This window comes from Myripristis murdjan, chromosome 4 (genome assembly GCF_902150065.1).
Source record: "Myripristis murdjan chromosome 4, fMyrMur1.1, whole genome shotgun sequence".
Classification (NCBI taxonomy): Eukaryota; Metazoa; Chordata; class Actinopteri; order Holocentriformes; family Holocentridae; genus Myripristis; species Myripristis murdjan.
The window spans coordinates 4,261,300-4,281,799 of NC_043983.1; the positions used below are offsets into that span (position 1 = coordinate 4,261,300).

The 20,500-nt window shown below is 40.4% G+C and overlaps 1 protein-coding gene across 2 annotated transcripts in view; it reads left to right on the top strand.

Moving 5' to 3' along the window:
* The window catches only part of abca7 (ATP-binding cassette, sub-family A (ABC1), member 7), a 51,067-nt gene that overhangs the window by 22,693 nt on the left and 7,874 nt on the right, over positions 1 to 20,500 (top strand). Inside the window, exons 23-42 of one of the 2 annotated variants that reach the window (XM_030049022.1) lie at positions 50 to 288; positions 513 to 570; positions 1,363 to 1,565; positions 3,688 to 3,817; positions 3,931 to 3,954; positions 4,326 to 4,471; positions 4,876 to 5,000; positions 5,728 to 5,829; positions 6,849 to 7,041; positions 7,996 to 8,090; positions 9,004 to 9,036; positions 9,994 to 10,099; positions 10,196 to 10,270; positions 10,810 to 10,979; positions 11,366 to 11,543; positions 14,587 to 14,702; positions 17,814 to 17,958; positions 18,249 to 18,372; positions 19,570 to 19,699; positions 20,171 to 20,297. In XM_030049022.1, coding sequence (XP_029904882.1) covers positions 50 to 288; positions 513 to 570; positions 1,363 to 1,565; positions 3,688 to 3,817; positions 3,931 to 3,954; positions 4,326 to 4,471; positions 4,876 to 5,000; positions 5,728 to 5,829; positions 6,849 to 7,041; positions 7,996 to 8,090; positions 9,004 to 9,036; positions 9,994 to 10,099; positions 10,196 to 10,270; positions 10,810 to 10,979; positions 11,366 to 11,543; positions 14,587 to 14,702; positions 17,814 to 17,958; positions 18,249 to 18,372; positions 19,570 to 19,699; positions 20,171 to 20,297 — 2,519 coding nt within the window. The remainder of the gene's footprint in view (positions 1 to 49; positions 289 to 512; positions 571 to 1,362; positions 1,566 to 3,687; positions 3,818 to 3,930; positions 3,955 to 4,325; positions 4,472 to 4,875; positions 5,001 to 5,727; positions 5,830 to 6,848; positions 7,042 to 7,995; positions 8,091 to 9,003; positions 9,037 to 9,993; positions 10,100 to 10,195; positions 10,271 to 10,809; positions 10,980 to 11,365; positions 11,544 to 14,586; positions 14,703 to 17,813; positions 17,959 to 18,248; positions 18,373 to 19,569; positions 19,700 to 20,170; positions 20,298 to 20,500) is intronic. The other variant, XM_030049023.1, reaches the window with a different exon arrangement.

Here is a 20,500-nt window from a genome sequence, read left to right on the forward strand (position 1 = left end):
AAAGTGACAGAGAAACAAAGGAACTTATACAAATGTTTTGCTGTGTCAGATCGAACCATCATCCTGTCCACTCACTACATGGATGAGGCAGACCTGCTGGGCGACCGCATCGCCATCATCTCCCAGGGGAAGCTGTGCTGCTGTGGCTCGCCTCTCTTCCTCAAGGCCCGGCTGGGAAACGGCTACTACCTCACTGTGGTGAAGCGGGAGGGGCTGCACTCCAGCACTCCCAGCAGCACCACTATCAGCACCAGCACCAGCACCAACAAACTGCCTCCTCTCACCAAGGTTGGCTTTTTCATTGATGTCATTTTGTGCAGATTTATTTCATTCATGCATGGAAAATCTACATGCTGTGTTTGCTATATTTCATTGACATCCTCCTCCTGACTGTACTGTGTCATCCACACTGAAAGAATATTAAAATAACAAGATGTAGAAGGACAGACATGTGAGCAAAGAACAAAAAAATTAAAATGCGTGGAGTTTAACTTGTGGACTTTGTGTTTCAGGACAGCGACTCGTCCATGAGTGATGACACGGGGCTGGGGAGCGAGGAGAGCGGCTCAGGTGGGTGTTTAGCTTCCCTGAGGCTTCCACCGGAGATGACAACCTGGGCTGAGGGTTTGGTGGCCTAATAATTTATCAGATTGACCGAACAGTATCTTGTCTGTCCTCAATAATTGTTCCACTTTGTCCTAAGAAATTTAGCAATTATAAGGAGGCTTCCAAGTTTGGTAATTAGATGCAGGGATTAGATGCAGGGATTTTGGCATATTTGCCTTTGAGTTTGGACAAGTAAGTAATTAATTACATTGGAGAAAATGGTAGATTTTATTTTCAGAGTCATGTATGCTTTCTTTTGAAAAGTGTGTCTAATTGATGTTAGCAGTGAAAGGCCTACATCTTTCACAAAAATAATGTTGCATGTTCAATAGAAACTTCTCTTTGCAGTGTTGGTTACTTTTTGTCATCTGTCTGTCATGGACAATATCTTTGACACCACAGATTGGATTTTTGTTGAAACTTTGGGGAAAGATGTGTGTCATTGTATCACACTGATTGGCCTAAGGTGGGAGCTGCAACATTTGTGTTTCAGCATTTAAAAAAAACTACTTTTCCCACAAAGAAATGAGGAACCTGTGTTATTTGTTTATTGTGGTTTTGTTCTCGTTGTTTACAAATGTTGCATATTGGCAGTGGCTCTTGCAGCTAAGTGTGTTTGTAGCATTCAGAGCGTAAAAAGATTTCTTTTGGAAACAACAGTAGCAGTAGCAACCAGCACTTTCCACCAGTACTACTAACTGAAGAACTCACCACAGACATACTGTGTGTCATGTCACCTCCTCATCCTCACGGCAGACCTGGCGGCACTGCTGTCCTTGGCACAGCGCCACATCCCAGGGGTCAGGCTGGTGGAGGAAGCCGGGCGTGAGGGGGTGATCAACCTGCCCCAGACGGCGGCCCAGGACGGCAGCCTTGGTGTCTTCCTGGCCGAACTGGACCAGAGGCTGAATGAACTGGGCATCACCAGCTATGGCCTCTCAGACAGCACGCTGGAGGAGGTGAGGCAGCCATTTACCATTAGATTTAAAGGTAAAGGTGTGTGTGTGTGTGTGTGTGTGTGTGTGTGTGTGTGTGTGTGTGTGTGTGTGTGTGTGTACATGTGTGTGGGGGGGCAGTTGACGGACATACCTTTACTTAAAAAAATTGACCTAAAACTTGTCCTAAGCAGATATATCTTCTTCAAACTTCTTAAAGTCCATGGTTGCCATTTTTAGTCTTCGCTTGTTCTCAGTCTTTGTTCTTGCTGGCGACCATGCGCTCTCTCAAGGTGAGCCAATCAAACTAAAGCAAAATAAGACACCTGATTGGCTGCCTGTTGCATTGCTCTACCCACAGTGGTTGCTTCTAAATTCTCTGCAAACTGCTTAGATGGATAGCTTGCGTTTTTTTTTTTTGTTGTTGTTTTTTTTTAAATTGCCTAACTTTGTTATTGCAATGTTTGACACAGGACCCAAGTCTATACAAGAAATAACTGTCAGTTATTTTGACATTTGGACAGTACAAATTAATCATGACAAGACAAATTCTTTATGTTATCAGCCCTCAGTAAGGAAGACAGAAATTGTACTGGTAAAAGCGTCAAGGCTTTTTTAGTTCCCACTAAAACATCACAGCACATCCTGCAATAGGCTGCCACATTTTTTTACAGCAGAAAACATGATACTGAAATAGTTTCCTGCCAGCTTTACCTGGCCTTAAGTGTGTCTATATTTGTCTTTGTCTATGTGTTACAAGAGACTCCCACCGTCTGCCTTGAGTTAGTTGTCCCACCAGTTTTATCCAGCTCAGCCAGGTCATACCAGGAAGCCTGGATATTTGTGGTGCAATCATGGTCATAATGGGCTTAACTTTAGCGTCAGATTAGCGTTGATAGGAAAAGTACGGAGCCTTATAAATCTCCTCCTGATCAACACGGGGTGGCCTCAGAGTCCCAAGATGCTCCTGTTGCGCCTGTTGTTCTTGATTGCCCCCTCCTGGCGTTCAGCATATAGCCATATTTACTCTGGCCATGTGCTCGTGTTGCATGGCTGCATACAGAAAGCATACGCAAAGGTGGAAAAGGAAGCCACCACACTTGAGTCAAGTGTCTTTTGAATTTTGTCTAGAAATCAAGGCAGTTTTGTTTGGGAAAGATGAACAACACTTGGCTATGTTCTGCAGGTTGAGTAACTGAAACGGAACGATTTCTACTCTCATTGAACTCATGATTAGCCTGTCAGTTCTCTCACTGTTTGTTTCTGTCTTGACCTGAGTGAAAAGATCTTAAAACCAGAGCTACTAAACAAGATTATTTTTCGTAATTCGAGAGTTGTCATCATTAGCTTTTCTGTCTTAAAAGGACACAAAGCATTTACACTAAATGAAATCAAGCACACAATATTAACATTGTTGACAATTATTTATTCAGCTTAATTGCTCTCTGAAAGATTATGATGACTGAAGGAGTCCAGGCAGGAACTCAAAAGCATGACTCAGCAGTTGATTTTTGCAGTGCAGTTGTGACTGGGTAGTAAGTTGTCACAGCTAAAAAGAGTCTTAAAAAGACACAACATGGCCTCAGTGTCTCTTACAGTAATTTAGCTTGATGTGCATGTAAAATAACTAACTTCAACATTTACTAAGTAAGAAAAAAAACAAGGATTCTTAAAACAAAATTAATAATCTCACCCAATCTGTATTATCTGAATATTATTTTCAAAACAAGATCAAAAAGACTTGATATAAGATTGTAAGTCTTGGTTAGATCAGGAGTTTTGCAGTGTACTGTCTGATGGTCTGATCCCTTTTGCCACTAAACAGCCTTTCACCTCGCTGCAGTAAAATAGAGCTGAATACATCCCTTCACATTTGTACATACAAGCAAACACATACACCTAATCATAAACTAGATGAAACTGCAACTTACCTGTTAGCCAAATACATTTCCCTCAAGCTTTACTTGGGTTTTCACTCATTTGCGTCAGTTATGGGCGCACCCAGTTACATTCAGTAAGTGGGTCTGTCCAAAGAGGGCAGTCTAGCTTACGTGCATCTTAAACATTTTTCATTACCTTTGAGGATGCGGCTGTGTTTGGAAAGAAGAGCCTAATCTTTAATCATGAGTTTTCTTTTTGTTTCCAGATCTTTCTACGCATGGCAGAGGAAACCGGTGTTGATGCTGAACCAGAGCCTCAAGCCGAATCTTCTCAGAGTCAACAGCCCGTATCTGGGCAAAGGGCTCAGAGAGAGCATGCCGAAGAATCAGAGACTGGTACAGATACAAACACACACACACACACACACAGATAGCACATGATGTGTTTCCATGCTAGCCTGTCCTGTTTCCTCTCTATCTGACTCTGCTTCTCTCCACACTGCTGCCAGGAAGGAAAAGGCTTCGTAAGAAAGGTACTTTCAGCTCACCTCTCCCTCATCTACCTGTAACAGCTAGTGTAGTGTGTCATGTCACTGGGGTTACGTCCTGCTGTGAGATTTTGAAGGCCAACGTTGGCAACAACCTTTTTTGTATTGAGATAGCTGATAGCCCATCTTTAGATTTGTCCAATTCTGTGCTCAGAATCAGCATTTCCCACAAGAATCCTTCTTCTTGTCAGGGTGGAAAAAGCTCTCAAGAAGCATTTGGATCATCACTGGACACTAAAACTCTGCTGAAATTCAGACTAATAAAATTCCTTTAGTGTGAGGAGATTGTCTTTGTTCACCCTCACCACCACGGTCTTCCTCTGCACCTGCTTGACCTGGTTCTTTCCTGTCTCCAGACGCTCAGGAGACAGACCTGCTGAGTGGGGACGGGCGCGGAGGAACCCCCCTGACTGGTTGGTGGCTAACCTGGCAGCAGCTCAGGGCTCTGTTCATCAAACGCTGGCTTTATGCTCGGAGGAGCCGCCGGGGTTTCTTGGCACAGGTGAAGAGAAATACTGTCATTTCCATTTTAGGCATTTCGCTCTCGCCTAGAGAAACCAACTTCTTGATCACACTTGGTTGATGTGTCGCTGTGTTGTGACTGGCTGTAGGTGGGGCAAGAGGCTTCAATTGCAGCTGTGTAGAGGCCTGAAGTTACAAAGTTTTGAAGGAAATCATGTTTACTTTAATGCAGTGCCATCAAGGTGTAGTCTCTTACCTACATCAGTTTATATTAGTTTGGAAAGGTAGAGGGTTTAGTGTCTTGTTCAGTGACACTTACCAGACAGCATGTGTCCATTAGCAGCCATTTGTCCTTATAAAGTGCAGTTAAACAGCCACTAAACCTTCTACCTTCTCATCGTAAACTGATGTAGATGAGAGAGTAAACTTTGTTATTCCCTGCAGATTGTTCTGCCTGCTGTGTTTGTCCTGGTCGCTCTGCTCTTCAGCCTCATTGTGCCTCCATTTGGGAAGTACCCCGCTCTGCAGCTGCAGCCCTGGATGTATGGAGAGCAGTACACCTTCTTCAGGTAGGCTGCATCTCTGTTGCTATCAGGGATTTTAAAGGGATACTGCTGTTGTTTTTGAAACATGTCTTGTAGACAGTGTGGGAATATTACCACTATCCACCAGCCAAATGCTAATAATGTCTTTGATTGACAAGTAATACTTTTCTAAGCCTGATTTTCTGTATTTGTTTTCCAAAATGATGGATATGCAGCATTTTGGAATCAAGTCTTTGGATATAGCACCTTACCTTCAGTTACCTTCAGTGTGTTTATCCTGAAAGCCTTTTTTTGAAAATTATCCCCCTGTTAAATGAAATAATTTACAGTGATCTATCACCAACCAATGAGTGGCTGTTCACATTTTAAATTGATAGATTTCAAAACCTGAGACACATATTTAAAGTTTCCCACATTGACCATAATCCTAGAGGATTTATGGTTTTCAACACAGAGCACTGATAGACAATAGATAATAGACTGATGGGCGTAAACACTTAAATTAATCAGTATGAAATTTGTCAACACAGGACTAATAATAATAATTTCCAGCTGTTGATAAGTAGCTAAGTCTTCTCTGACACTTTGATGGGTAACCAGCCATCCAGAGGTCCTGTTTTTAAATAGGGTGCCATGTTTAAAAAAAGTGGCCATTGCTTTTAATTTGATGCCCCACTTTATATCATTCTGCCAGAATCAATTTTGATATTGATACTGATTTCATCTCTTGTCTGTGGTTTCGTGTTTGTAGCAATGATGCCCCTGGGAACCCAGCCATAGAGAACCTTCTGGAAGCCCTGCTGGACCAGCCCGGCTTTGGTACCAAGTGTATGGAGAAAGAGGACAACAGCACGTAAGATGCATCCCCGCTATACTCTCACCAGCCCTCAGTGCAGCCTGGATTCAGATGTCAGCCCTTTACTAGCAACCCTTGTGTACTTTTGATGTTGTCATGTTAACTGAAGCGCTTTGCATCATAACATCAGTTGTGTAAAGGCACTGACTGTGAAGTTAATTTGACATGACTTAAGACCACAATTTTTGCCGTGAATACGACCAACACAAAGGTCTGCATCTAATACATGTTTGATTTCAATAACACTCACACGTATGTAATGCTCTACATCAGTACTCTTACAAATGTAAAATGAAAACGATGTACATAAATCAACTAAGCAGAGTTTCAGCTTTATGAATTGGCACTCTCTTACACTGAAAGACGTGCTTTGCGGGATTTTCCACTATGCTTTTTTTCATCTTCTTTTTGTCTTCCTTGACAACTCTATGCCGTCACATCCTTAATGCTGTGAATTTTGTGCAGTCCCCCTGATGTGTGTACCACAGTGGACTTTCTGGAAATGTACAAGTACAGTGTTCCAGAGAAGATAACATGTAAAAAAAAAAAAAAAAAAAAAAAAAAGTGTATTTCTATATGTGGACTCAATAGAATTATACAGCCCTTTCAGCCTTTGGACTTCACAGGAATGTGCCTGTTAAAGGTAAATTCAGAATTAGTAAGGAATAAGGAATTAGTCCAACATCTGGAGTCTAGACATTTGGATTCAGACACAGTGAAATAAAAAAAGTTGCTTAGTCAATGTGCAGTTGACATCGGACATATTAGCACAAAAGGTAGACACACGTTACTACACCCTTACATTTAACATTACAATGGAAATGTAACTCACACAGTGATGTTTCTAAAAGACTTCGTAAAATTTTGCCTGGCAGCAGCACAGCAGATCAGCATGGCTTTAAATGCATTTTACATTTTTGTGTCAGATATATGAAGAGCAAAGGTCTTTTGTCATTTTTTTCATGAACCTATCAGTGTGATCACTGAATGAACCACTGATGTTACCATCTCTGTAGGAACCCTCAGTGTGAGGGCGAGCATGGCCGCATCTACATACCAACCCAGATCCCCTACTCCACCTGGCAGATGCTCATCAGAGGCAACTGGAGCAGAGAGAGACCCTCGCCTGACTGTGAGTGTAGCACCGAGGAAGTCCGCCGGATGCTCCCAGACTGCCCATCGGGTGCTGGAGGACTCCCTCCACCCCAGGTCAGTGTGAAGTCAGGACATTTATTCATGAAGGCTGGATGCTGGACAGTCAGCAAGAAACTGAAACTATGAGCAAAGGAAATTCACTCATGTTTTGCAAATTGTGCTTGCCTTGATATTTGTTCATCTAAAATGTAATCCAGTGAATGCACATAGGAGGACAAAACCCTTTGGTCCTTTTATTGCTCTTTGATTCTAATTGAAAATGTAAAAATGACCCCTGTTAGCATATTTAAGAGCTCCAGTATCTTTCAGTTGGCGTTATCACACTCACACTGCGCATATGTGTGTGTTTGTGTGTGTCTGGGTGTGTTCTAGTGTTGGGCACATGGTTGAGATTAGATTATGATTAAGTGGTTAGTTATGTATGGTGAGAGTAACAGGTTAGGTAAGGGTCAGGAATTGGGATTAGGGCCAAGATTAGAATAAGGATTAGATGTAAATTAGGATTAAGAGTAAGGGTTAGGCATACAATGGAGAGAGTTCAAGGTTAGGGGTGAAGAAGTGAATGGAGGCAATGAACCTCCTCACAGGTGTAGTGATACAAGCATGTATGTGTTGGTAGTCATAAATAACAATAAAACGAAGGGAAACGAATGGCTGGTAAGGTGGGAGGAAGACTTCTGATGGAGCATGCACGGACAAACACACAAACACACACACACACGTCTGTGTACTCATACACACGAATCTGTACACTGCTTTATGCTCTCCAGTTTAAAGTTGGAGTGAGTCTTTGGAGGCCAGTTGTAGGTTTATTGCTGATCGTTAGGTGAATCATCATAATTTTGCATATGTTGAACTGATTGAAAATTGAAAACAGCTGACGTTAAATGTCGACCATCTGATGACTGTATGTTTTTCATAGGGTCTCTAAAATATTTGAGTGTGCATAACATAAACTGTTTATATTTATACTCTTATATGTCTGTATTTTGTTGTTGTTTTTTTCAGATTAAGAGGCTGACTGGAGACATGCTCCAAAATCTAACTGGTCGAAACATCTCTGACTACCTGGTGAAGACTTACCCTCAGATCCTCAAGAAAAGGTGCGCTGCAACATGCAATTCAGTGTATTGCAAACCCTTACTTGCTATTATGTTTAGTTTTCTTTAATAGTTTTGGTATGGTGCAGTTTATTGGACAGTTGTTAAAAGGTTAGAATCTTGCCTGTATCTCATAATTTTGGAGGATAACCTAATGAGGATGAATCTTTGAAAGAGGGTAGACTCCTTGTTTAATCTCATTGATTAAAACCCAGATCTTTTTGTTAAATTTTCCCATTGACCAAAATGTTCCAGATCAATGATAAATAAGATTTTAATTTCTTTTCATTTGTGCCATATATTTCACCACAAACCAATCAATCAAATCAAACCACTTAGTAACTATTGTGCGTACTAGCTGATTTCATTTTTTTTTTTCATTGCAGCTTACAAGTAACTGCAAGCCTTTTTGATATTTGTCATATTCATAGTCATTAGATTAATATGAGATGTCAACTTGGGTCTTAAACACTATGGTTTGACAATACCAGTTTATGATATTTTGGCATGGAGATTGGCAGTAGTGTATATTTTATGCCAGTATCCAATATCTTTAAATATGAGCATTTTTGCCAAAAATCTAAAAAAGTAGAGATCCGATACAGTATCTGCCCCCAGACGGTACACGTGTTGAACTGCCAGTGTTGTAGGTGATAATCAACATTTCTTTTTCATTTCTTTTTGTTCTGTTTTTTGTGTTTTTTTCCCACCACCACATGAAATGTGACACCTGCTGTTAGCAAGCGACTGTTCACATGAATATGAAATTTATTTTGGTGGTTAGTTCAAAACACTGTTGGAAATGAAGGAGGAGGTTACACACTAAGGGCCTAATCAGGCCTGTATTGACCCATGTGTGTTTTGTATGGAAATATTCTGTCTAGGTTCATTTGTTTTCTTTCTGTGTCATTAACAGCCTGAAAACCAAGAAGTGGGTGAATGAATTCAGGTAAGTTGTTGTGTTTTAGGTGGAAGATTTGCACTAATTATTGCAGTAGTATCTGTGGTTTTGACATCTTAGACTCCTGTCAGGTTTACCTTTCTGAGACACTGCTGAAAATGAATGGAATATCTGAAATTTTCCAAGTTGTATTTGAGATAAGGGAAGTCAGGTAATTTCATAAGCAACATTCATAGGCAACCAGGGAATACCAGGGAATTTTACAGTTGTGTTACTTCACATGAATACAGCAGAATGTGTTTTCCAGTTTGTTTCACACATTGGATTTATTGGTTTTCCACCCAACTAGAGTCAAAACCAGACCGAAAAACAGCAGTAGTAAACCAGAGAGGAAGAACTGTTCTAGGGCATGGAAGGGCCAGGGGTTAATGATGGAAGGTCAGAAAAATCATGGAATCTGACATCAGACCTTCAGTAGAACCCTGCCAAAGGTTTCCTGGTATTTGTGTCCAAATCAAGCAGGCTGATCAAACTAATTATTTTGCAGTGAAAATATTTTTTCAGAAGGATGGTTCCATTTTTTGTTTTGTTTTGTTTTTAAAGAAACAGTTCACTCCCAAATGAAACCTAAGTCATTATTTACTCACCCCAGTGTCACTGCAGCTTTATTGAAGTTGGCAGAACTGCTCTACTGCCAAACTATTGAAGTCAACAGCCATCTTTTTGCTGCTCTAAAAAAAGGATAAAATATACATCATTTTCTCCAAACACCTCATGCAACATAATCCAAGTCTTGAAGTCAATTGATGTCAAATGTCTAATATTTACCTCTTTATCTCCTACATTTTTCTCACACGCTATAAACTGCATAGTCATAATGTGAAGAGTTTATGTACATAACCTGTTTCATCAGTTCAAAGTGAACCTTTGTGGTTCTTCACATGAATTTTAGATTTTAAGTAGACAAAACAGTGCTCATTGAGGTTTTTAACTGTTGTGTTGCAGATACGGGGGCTTCTCTCTGGGGGGCAGCTCTACCCAGACTGTAACCCAGATGCACCATGTCCAAGACTCAATCACTGCTATCAGGACCCGTTACCAAGTTGCACAGGTACAATCAAGTTTGGTCAACACTGCTATCTTTCTGAATATACGGGATCAGTTCTATAGTTTGCACCGTTAACTGGTTTTGATTGGTTTGTTACAGAACAGCTCTCTGGATCACCTGCTGAACCGACTGCCAGATTTTCTTGGAGGTCTGAACAGTCAAAACAATGTCAAGGTAAATAAAATGTGTGTGTGTTTGTGTGTGTCTTTGTTTCTATGTGTTTCTGTCTTTGTTTCCCACAGCCTGTCCTTGAAGAGTATCTAAACCCCAAAACTAACTCTCTGTGAAGCCTGACCTGTAATGGTGAAAAATAGGGTGCTTTGGTGGAAGGTGATGTCACCACCTGTTGAGCTCTGTGGGTGAAGACATCACCAAAGAACAGGCACCCTACTTTTCACCATTAAAGGTGAGGTTTCATAAAGATTTAAGGTTTAGTTAGTCTTTAAAGGAAAACTTCAAACTAGCCATTGGTGGGCCCATTTGGTATTTCATAAACGGTGTGATGTTATATTTAAGTATTTCCAGTTTCATTTCACAGTCTAAAACACCAGCAGTAATTGTCATGTTTTGGTGTCAGTCTGGGTGTCACAATCCAAGAGCAAGGACTTCTTTTGAGAGGCAGCTTGAGGGAACATGGGTACACCAAAAAGGTAAATTACAACATGTCATGGCAAAATAACCCAAACTGCATTTCTCTTATCCCCCGTGGTCAGGTGTGGTACAATAACAAAGGCTGGCACGCCATGGCATCATTTGTCAACGTGATGAACAACGGGCTCCTGAGAGCGAGCCTGCCACCGGGTCCAGCAAGGAGGAAACACGGCATCACCGCCTACAACCACCCGCTCAACCTGACCAAGGAGCAGCTCACCGAAATGGCCATGTCAGTTTGATACTGTGGGGTTTTGTGGGTGCATGTGGTAGGATTTTGGTGTTTTGGTTTTGGTAAACCTTGGTATGTGGGTGCTATGCCCCCACTGATCATCAAGAAGAGGTAGATTCAGGTCGTATATTATCAGACCTCATCACCGTTTATGATCCTTGAAAACAATTAATTTTCTGCAGTAATGACTTTCCTTTACTGAAGAGTATCAAACTAATCAAAAGAAGAATTCAGGATGAACAGTACATCACTATCATAAATGCAGTCTGAATGAATGTGGACCTCTTCATTGTCTTTATAGCATTCTCTGGTCTTATTTCAGATATAAATGTCACACACTTGAATATCACAGTTTCATGACTATTGCTGTTTCCTCTCTCTGTCAGGATGACCACATCCGTGGATGTTCTAGTTTCTATCTGTGTGATCTTCGCCATGTCCTTTGTACCGGCCAGCTTTGTCCTGTTTCTGATTGAGGAGCGAGTCAGCAAAGCCAAACACCTTCAGTTTGTCAGTGGGGTCAAACCCGTCCTCTACTGGCTGGCTAACTTCACCTGGGATATGGTCAGTACTAATGGAAAGGAACTTCTCCTTCTATCAGCCACAGTACATCCCAGACTTGTCATTGCTCCTGGTAAACAGAAAATAACCAACTACAATTTATTTTTTATTTTTACAATAGAAAAGCACCACTTAAGTCACCACGTTTCACTTGCACATACTCACAATCAGACACTCACACACACATTAGTCCAGAAGGTACAGTTCTCCACCTTCTTTTCTCAGTGGATTTGTCATTGTTATCGAAGAATTAGTCAAAATAGGAAGTTGGCTTAGGGTGTGGATGCAAGCTTTGAAGTTGATATAGAAGAAAAACTTGACAGCTGTTCCTTTTTGTCTTTCAGTATTAAAACAATCCCTCAGAGAGACAAAGTGAAAGAAACTGTATTGGCAGTTGCTTGCTATTCCTGATCCAATCTCTGTGTTTTTCTGGTGTATCTACCGGCTGCTCCCTTCCTGATCTGTTTCTGTATATATACAGTTGTGCTCATAAGTTTACATACCCTGGCAGTATTTGTTTCATGTGCGCCATTTTAAAAATAAGACATGAGTGATCAGGCAAACACATTTCTTTTATTTTTAATGGGATTCAAATTAAACTATAAGGCATCACAGAATAGCACTATCATTAAACAAAACATAGCAACAAAACGAATGAGATTGTCCCTGTTCAAAAGTTTGCATACCCCTAATTATTAATACTTTGTATTGCCCCCTTTAGCGTCAATGATGGCTTGCAGTCTTTTGTGACAGTTGTGGATGAGGCCCTTTATTTTCTCAGGTGGTAAAGTCGCCCATTCTTCTTGGCAAGAAGCCTCAAAGTCCCATAAATTCTTGGGTTGTCTTAGATGAGCGTGTCCGAGATCTCCCCAAAGTGGCTCAGTGATACTGAGGTCAGGAGACTTTGATGGCCACTCCAGAACCTTCTGTTTTTTTTATTTGCTACTTTCTTGCCATCAGTATTTTCTGACTGGCTTCATTCAATTTTGACTAAATTCCCCATGCTGTGGTAGCTCACACAGCCCCAAAACATCAGAGATCACCCTCCATGCATCAAAGTAGGGATGGTGCACTATTCATCATAAGCCTTGTTGTCTCCTCCGTAAACATGGTGTTTATGGCTGTGGCCATAAAGTTCAGTTTTGGTCTCATCGCTCCAAATGACTTTGTCCCAGAAGTTTTGAGGCTTGTCTAGATGCTGCGTGACATATTACAAGCATTTAGTGGCATTGACACAGTAACAGCTTTTTTCTGGCAACTCAACCCATTTTTGTACAAGTACTTCTTTATTGTGCATCTTGAAACAGCCACACCACTTCTTTGCTGTGAAGCCTGTATTTCAGCTGAAGTTGCTTGTGCATTTTTCTTTGCATCCTGGCCAGTTTGTCTGGCAGTTGTGGCTGAAGTCTTTGAGGGCCTACCCGACCTTGGCTTGGTATCAACAGAACCAATAGTTTTGAACACAACAGATTGGCATTTTCAGATCTTTGGAAATCTTTTTATATCCTTTTCCTGTTTATTAAGTTCAGCTACCTTTTCTCACAGGTCCTTTGACAGTTCTTTTGCTCTCGCATGGCTCAGTATCCATTAAAGTCAGTTCAGCCCTGGATTAAACATCCAGGGGTCTCTCAAGAGCTATGAAACTCATTGACTGTTTATACACAGACACCAATTACAGTCAAACAAGACACAGGTGTGGAACCTTACCCTTAACAGCCATTTAAACAATATGTGTGTCAACCTGTGTATATTATCAGGCCTAACATTCAAGGGTATGTAAACTTTTGATCAGGGCCATTTGGGTGATTTCAGTTATCATTATGATTTCAAAAGAGCACACACCATTATGTGAGAATAAATGGCTTCACCTGACCACTATCCCTAAATAAAAGAAACCTTTTCTGCATGATCAGTCATATTTTCCAAAAAATGGCCAATATTTCACAAATTCTGCATGGGTATACAAACTTCTGAGCACAACTGTAGCTACATAATATAGAATCTGTTTATAGAGATTATTCCTGGTCATATTTGGAAGAATTTCTTCCTCTGTGGAAGTTGGTCGACACAACACATATTAGCCACAAAGGCTGAAACTCCACATTCTTAAGCCAGAAATCTTCATAACACCTTTTTTGTTAGGGTGAGTGCCAGGAGCTGCAGTTCTGTTGGTTTTGCAGTTCCTACTGGTCACCAGTAGAGGTCGATAAAGGCCAGAGATTATTTAAAGCCCCTTTAACGGGACAGAATAGTTTTTAATATGGGCCTGATAACATCCTTGCCTATGACAGTTTGAATTTTAGTCGGATGTTTCTTCACCAGAGACAGTTTATGGGGTGAAAAAAAGTAAAGTTCAAAATGTCAGTGTGTTCCTTTAACTTTTTCACTATCAGGCAACACTAATTTGATGTGAAGGATTGAAGTTGCAGGTTGTTGTGGTGTTTTATGGTTTTCTATTTGTGGTGACGTTGGCGGTGAAGCGCATCAATGTGCTTATGGCGGGACTGCCCAAAATTATACTCTAACTGTCTTATTGAATAATACAGTTATCATTGTAATATTTCACTGTGCGTCTGATATGTACTTTTCTGTGTGGTAAAGCTGTGGGCTTGCAGTGCAAAACAATCTGAAAATATGAAAATGTAATCTAATTTTATCTAATGTACTTTAAGATAATCTACTTTGAATTCCAGCTGATAATTTATTACTGTGTTTCAGGCTGAGCTGGATTTCTGTCTTTCCTTAAACATTTTATTGCTTGTCATAAGGCCTGCATAATTCATGTAATTGGCTCTAATGGCATAAACAGCAGCAAGGCTGAATGAAGCACAATTAGGGGGCAACAGAGTGGTCCTTTTCATTGTATTTAAGGTTGTTTTCTGTGTTTGTATTAAGTTCTGTACTTCATTGTATGTATATGCTGTACATGAGGTAAACCTCTTTCTCCAGACAGATATCCACATAAGAAGAAGAAACAAACATTTTCCAGTGCACACAGAAATAAGAGGTTCTGTTTTTTTTTCTCCTTTGTTGATTTCTCTCCCAGTTGAACTACACCGTCCCAGCCACCATGGTCGTGCTGATCTTCATTGGTTTTCAGCAGCAGTCGTACGTCTCTGAGACCAACCTGCCTGCCCTCGTCCTGCTGCTGCTGCTTTATGGGTAAAGACCCGAATCATTCACTGCTCATAGAGTTAGAGGGGCAGCTCTTGTGTAAAAGCTCTATTATCCTACCCACTTACAATGATATTTTAACTTAGTGCATGGTGGTTCACAAATAAATTAAGTTTGTTTTTCATGCAGTGCAACAGAATTCAGATTACAAGAGAGCATTATTAAGCAAGAGAGCATTTTGAATCCTTCAGCCACAACCACACACACACACACACACACACACACAACATGCATAAGTTGAAGTTCCGATGTATAAGTTTATATTCTTAAGCCAAATTTCTGCAGGTCAGTTACAATACAATTCATTCATATAACCTATTTTCCAAATATGATCTTATAAAGATGAGGGGTCCATTATTTCCATTGTCATATTCAAAGAGGGCATTGCATTGACAGTAAATCCACAGTCAAATTGTCAAGACTAAAGCAGTGTAATATTTTCCAGTTTTCATAATAATACGTTTTACTGACAAAAAAGCCAAGCAGTAATGTGGTGTGTGAGCATTAACTGTTTATTTTCTACCTTTGTGCCTAAAAGGCATACTAAAGGTCATTGAGGTATTTTCACATCCAGAATAGAAGACAGTCTTGAGATGAAACATAAATAATAAAACAGTGACCACTGCGCTGTGGTCAAGAATTTACCCAAGTCCTTCTCCCATGGATATTCAAAGGAAGATAAGCTCTTGGAAGAGGCAAAGGACAAAAACCTTGATATTGCCAAAGTACTCTCCTTTCCAAGGCAGTCCCCATCAATTTACTGTCCAGATCTCCACCATCCTCCTTTTCCATGTTCTTTGAAATAACTAACCTTACAATGTTTTTAGCTGTAAATATGGCAAAAAAGAAAGAAAATAATAAGTATCTCAGATCAATCTGGGTTTTCCATTTCTGCCTCCAACAATTAATTGGGGGTTATTCCACACAGGGCATGATGGTAAAAATGGCTTAATCATTTTCAAGTTGACTTTAGGAGGAAAGCATAATGCTGGGAAAGAGATAGTCTTGTTATATTCAGATAGAATTATTTCCTCCATCCGCCAGCTTCACTCTTGCATTTGTAGGCCCATGACAAAATGAATCTAGCATTATAAGCCATGTAAAATGAATAAATATCCGGAATTCGTAATCCACCACTTTTTCTTGATCTCACCAGTCTTTTGTAGCTGATTCTAGGTTTCTTATTCATTCACAATATCAATAATCATATTGATTTCTTTAAACCAGTAAAGGGGAAATTTGAGTGGTATAGCTGATATGAGGAATGATTATCTAGGTAAAATATTCATCTGTATCACCTCTGCTCTGGCCTATAGTGAAATGAGCAGTACTGTCCATCTCTTAATTTCTTATCTATCAAAGATCTTATCTATGGGAGTCTGGGTGTTTGTTCCAAGGGTTTCATACCTTGTGGTCTCCACTGGAGAAGGGCAGTATTTAGATGTAAAGGATAAGTCAGGTGGTTTATAGGAATGGCTTCACTCCTATAATTCACTTAATAACCTGAAAGTCTCCCAAATGTGTCAGTCAATTTCATGATCTTAGCGAATGACCAACAAGGTTTTAATAACGTTAATATCAAGGTATCGGCACACAGATTAGCTTTAAAATCATACCCCACAATGTGGATACCAGTAATTTTCTTCTCTATAGAGCATGCCAGACTAGGTTCAAGGGCCAGGATGAAGCGCGACGGTGAGGCAGGACAAGAGAACATAGAACAAATGATGCCACTCTATGCTGTCGAAAGCTTTCTCAGCATCCAGTGATAATCCAGTGTAGCTATGACTGGATTGGCGTAAGGAGCCTGCTCTCACCACGACACCAAAAAGTCTCCTCATATTGTTGGAGACAAGGCGGCCATTAATGCTCTACTTGATCGAGATCTATCACTGAGGACTCAAGCAAACAACTTGGAATCATTATTTAACAAACGTCAAGGGGTGAAAGTTACTCATTTGTGAATGATCCTTACCCGTTATAGGTAACAAAAAGATTGTGGCTGGGTGCATACTCAGTGGACATGTAGACTGATTATTTATTAGCAATTTCATTTTTTCTTTTTTAAAAATTATATTTTTTTTATTTCAACAAACTCTCAAATGTCTGCATTCAAATATTTTATTTAAATAACCGAAACTCATAATTACTCTAAAACATAAAATAATCTTAATGTAACTATGCATTGATATTCATTAAATGCAGTTTTTTATGTTGTTCAGTTTTAAAATGTATGTTTTCATGTGTTGGACAACCAATCAGTGGACTGTGATAATGAGAAATTGTTTCTTAGCTTGGTAAGAGTGCTCTTGACCGCCTGCCAGATTTTCTCTTACCTAAGAGAGAAGCAAAAATAAGAAAAAAATTGGATAATCCCAGAAATCAGTGGGTATTAACAAAATAAGAACAAATTGTGGATATGAACCAAAATAAGGGGAAATTTGTTCATATATCATTTCCTGCATCTGAGCCAGTGTCTCAGGCAAAGACCAAACAATGTATACTCTTGTCTGCTCGTGTTGCCGCCCTTTCAGCAGTTTCTTTTATGTTGTTAACTGAGTAACGGCAAAGAAACATTTCACTGCATGTTACGCATTATACATTTTCTGCACACATGAGAAACTTGAACTCTGAACTTACTAGCTAATCCACCAAAGACAAATTTAGCCAGCCTTTGGCACGTAGCGGGGGTTAATTTCAGAGCTTAGGTCAATCCTGTGTGCTCGTGACATCATGAGTTTATCTGGCCTCCTCCTGACCTTTCTCACATGTCATTCTCTCTCTCATGTTTTTGTTCCCCACTGCATACTATTTAATAAAACCAGAAATGCCTTCAGAGATAATTTTTAAAATTGCCCTGTTAGGCACAGGATTCTTTCTATGATGGAATTAAATAAACGTCTGAGCCGGTAATAGAAATTTTACTCTATGTATCCCATATTAAGTTAAAGTTATGATGCATGGAGATTTGCTCACATTATTTTATTTCTCTGTAGATAAAGTCTCTTTTGTGCCATTTTGCCAGTTGGATCGTGGCCCGTGACAGAAGTAGTGTGTATCTGTTGTTGCTCTATTGGATAACTTAATTATCCATTTCAGGTGGTCTATCACCCCTCTCATGTACCCAGCATCCTTTGTGTTCACTGTCCCGAGCACGGCCTACGTGGTTCTGACCTCCATCAACCTCTTCATTGGGATCAATGGCAGTGTTGCCACCTTCGTCCTGGAGCTGTTCATAGATGAGGTACAAACCATGCTGGCCTGGAGAGTTACAAAAGTAGAGAAATTTTAATGTTTTATTTCTATTAGATGGAAACTTAGAAATTTCGCAAGTTCATCAAAGTTTGATAACTGCAAAAATTTAGTTGGTAAAGTAAGTAAAAGTAAAAGTACAAGTAAAAATGTGGGTTTTAGAAGCCGGTAACCCTGTCAACCCCATCAGACATATCATGGCAACTTTATGTTATGTGGCAGTAAATCCTTAGTTGTTGCTACTTTAACTCATCTGCCATCTCTGTGATTTCATTTTTCTAGCATCTGAACGAGGTGAACAGGATCCTGAAGAAGGTTTTCCTCATCTTCCCTCATTTCTGCCTGGGTCGAGGACTCATCGACATGGCCAAGAACCAGGCCATGGCCGATGCCTTTCAGAGGCTTGGTATGGAGCAAAAGTAGAGCCTAACTCAACTTAGAGTTAATGTGAAATCTGCTCATTAGTGCCATAAATGTGGATAGTTTGCTATGATGTTATTCCAGACTGAGTTAGAATTCCAGGCCTTCACCAGTTTGAAATGAGTGTGTGTTCGCCTTATAACACCAAACTCACTGCCCCACAAAGCCGACATTAGACTGGCTATGTGTGTGTGTGTGTGTTGGGGAGTTACCCCAGAACAGATCAAAGCAGTTGGACCTGCATGACTACTTTCAGAGCTCGAAATATCGGCAGCCATGATGGTAACAGAACCCCAGTGCTACGTTGTGGCCATTTGCATATTTGAACATGCAAATTATTACATTTTGCATCTCAGTTCCATGCGGCACAGCTTGCACCAGGTTCGCCTAGTCTTATTTTTGTAGTGTTTCTGCTGAGCACTTGTCAGAAATTACCTGTCAATTAAACAGTGGAGGTGGCAGTGCATGTGGAGTTTTTAATAGGCCCAAAAATCAAAGCCCTACGACCAGAACCTGTACTGGTCCAAGTCCAAACTCTTAATAATATTTTTTTAATCCCTAGCCCGGCCCAGCAGTTTTCCCATAAAAAACCACTACAGTCTGATTTTGCTGAGTGCAAATGATTTGTCAGCATGAATGCAATGAATGCCAGCAGCAAACAGTTGCTAGCGTACTCTTGATAAAAGACATACCTCCCCAATCCTTGCTTGACCTCATCAGCATCAATTTCATTTGCAAACTTACACATATAAGGCTGACACTCTGGCAGGTTGTGAGTGCGTGTGGTTGTGATGTTTGATATGACATTTGTCAACTAGGTTACCAGTGGTGGAAAGTAACTAAATACAATTAACAGCCACCAAATGGGGGTAAAGATGACAAACAGAATAGATTTGCAATCAAAAAATAGATTCAAGAGCACAACTATCGACACTGCAATAAAAAAAAATATTAAATAATGAAAATGTGAATCAAAAGCTTTGAATCCAAATGTCTTGTTTGCAAACCCAAACGTTCTGCATGCTGTTGATCTACACTGAAAGATGTAAGACATCCAGTGTCGATTGGAGAGACTGGTCATGGAAACCTTGTAAGATGGGATAAAGATGAAAACATTATAGAAATAGAATAAAAAAATTTCCAATGTTATTGGATTATCTTTATGTAATTTGCTCTCCTCCAGGCACCAAGCAGACCCTGGACCCTCTGCAGTGGGACTTTGTGGGGAAAAACCTGTTTGCAATGGCAGCGGAGGGGTTTATCTTCTTCATCTTCACCTTACTGCTGCAGTACAAGTTCTTCATTCGTTGCAGGTATGTTCAAAACAGCTGTCAATGAAAAGCTCAATCACACTTTTTGCTGCAAAGGACAGGCAAGTTTCCATCCTAGAATTTCAGAATATATCAGATCACGCTCACATTATAAAGAGGCTCTATGTGTCCAGGGATGGCAGCATGAATGGATTAGTCTTACAGCTGAAGCAAATCAAGCTTGCTGTTAGTAATTAAGGACTTATTTGCTCGCATGTTGCTGTTTATGAGTGCTTGTGTGCATAGCTCAACTGGCATAAATTTCTCAGTTAGAAAGACAAAACCCTACTTTTATCTCAAGTAAATGAGGCGTAAAAATTCACAAATTGCCCTTGCATCAACATCTTACTGAATCAGGACCTGAATGCCTTCTCTATGAAAACATGGGTTTCTTTAATTGGATAGTTTACAACTCCACAGCGGTAAACTAAGTCACACAAGGGTTAGTGTCAAGTCTTGTGTTCCTCCATCCAGGCCGTGGTGGACAGAGCCTCAGATGCCTCCTCTTGGCCCAGAGGACGAAGATGTCGCCAGGGAGAGAGAGAGAGTCAAAGGTGGCAGAGCCCAAGCGGACATCCTTACCGTGATGGATCTCAGCAAGGTGCACAAGCTTCAATAGCAGTGATGAAGATGTGTTTGTGTAATGCTTTAAGAGTAAGGCTGCATTCAGACAGGATCATGGGCATAGACAGGTTTGGCTGTGGCAGTGTGTGCTGCACGGGGTTACACAAAAAAAATACCCCAACGCACCCTGACGTCACGCTGCGTCGGCCAATCGCTTAGCTGGCAAACAGACCGAGCGGG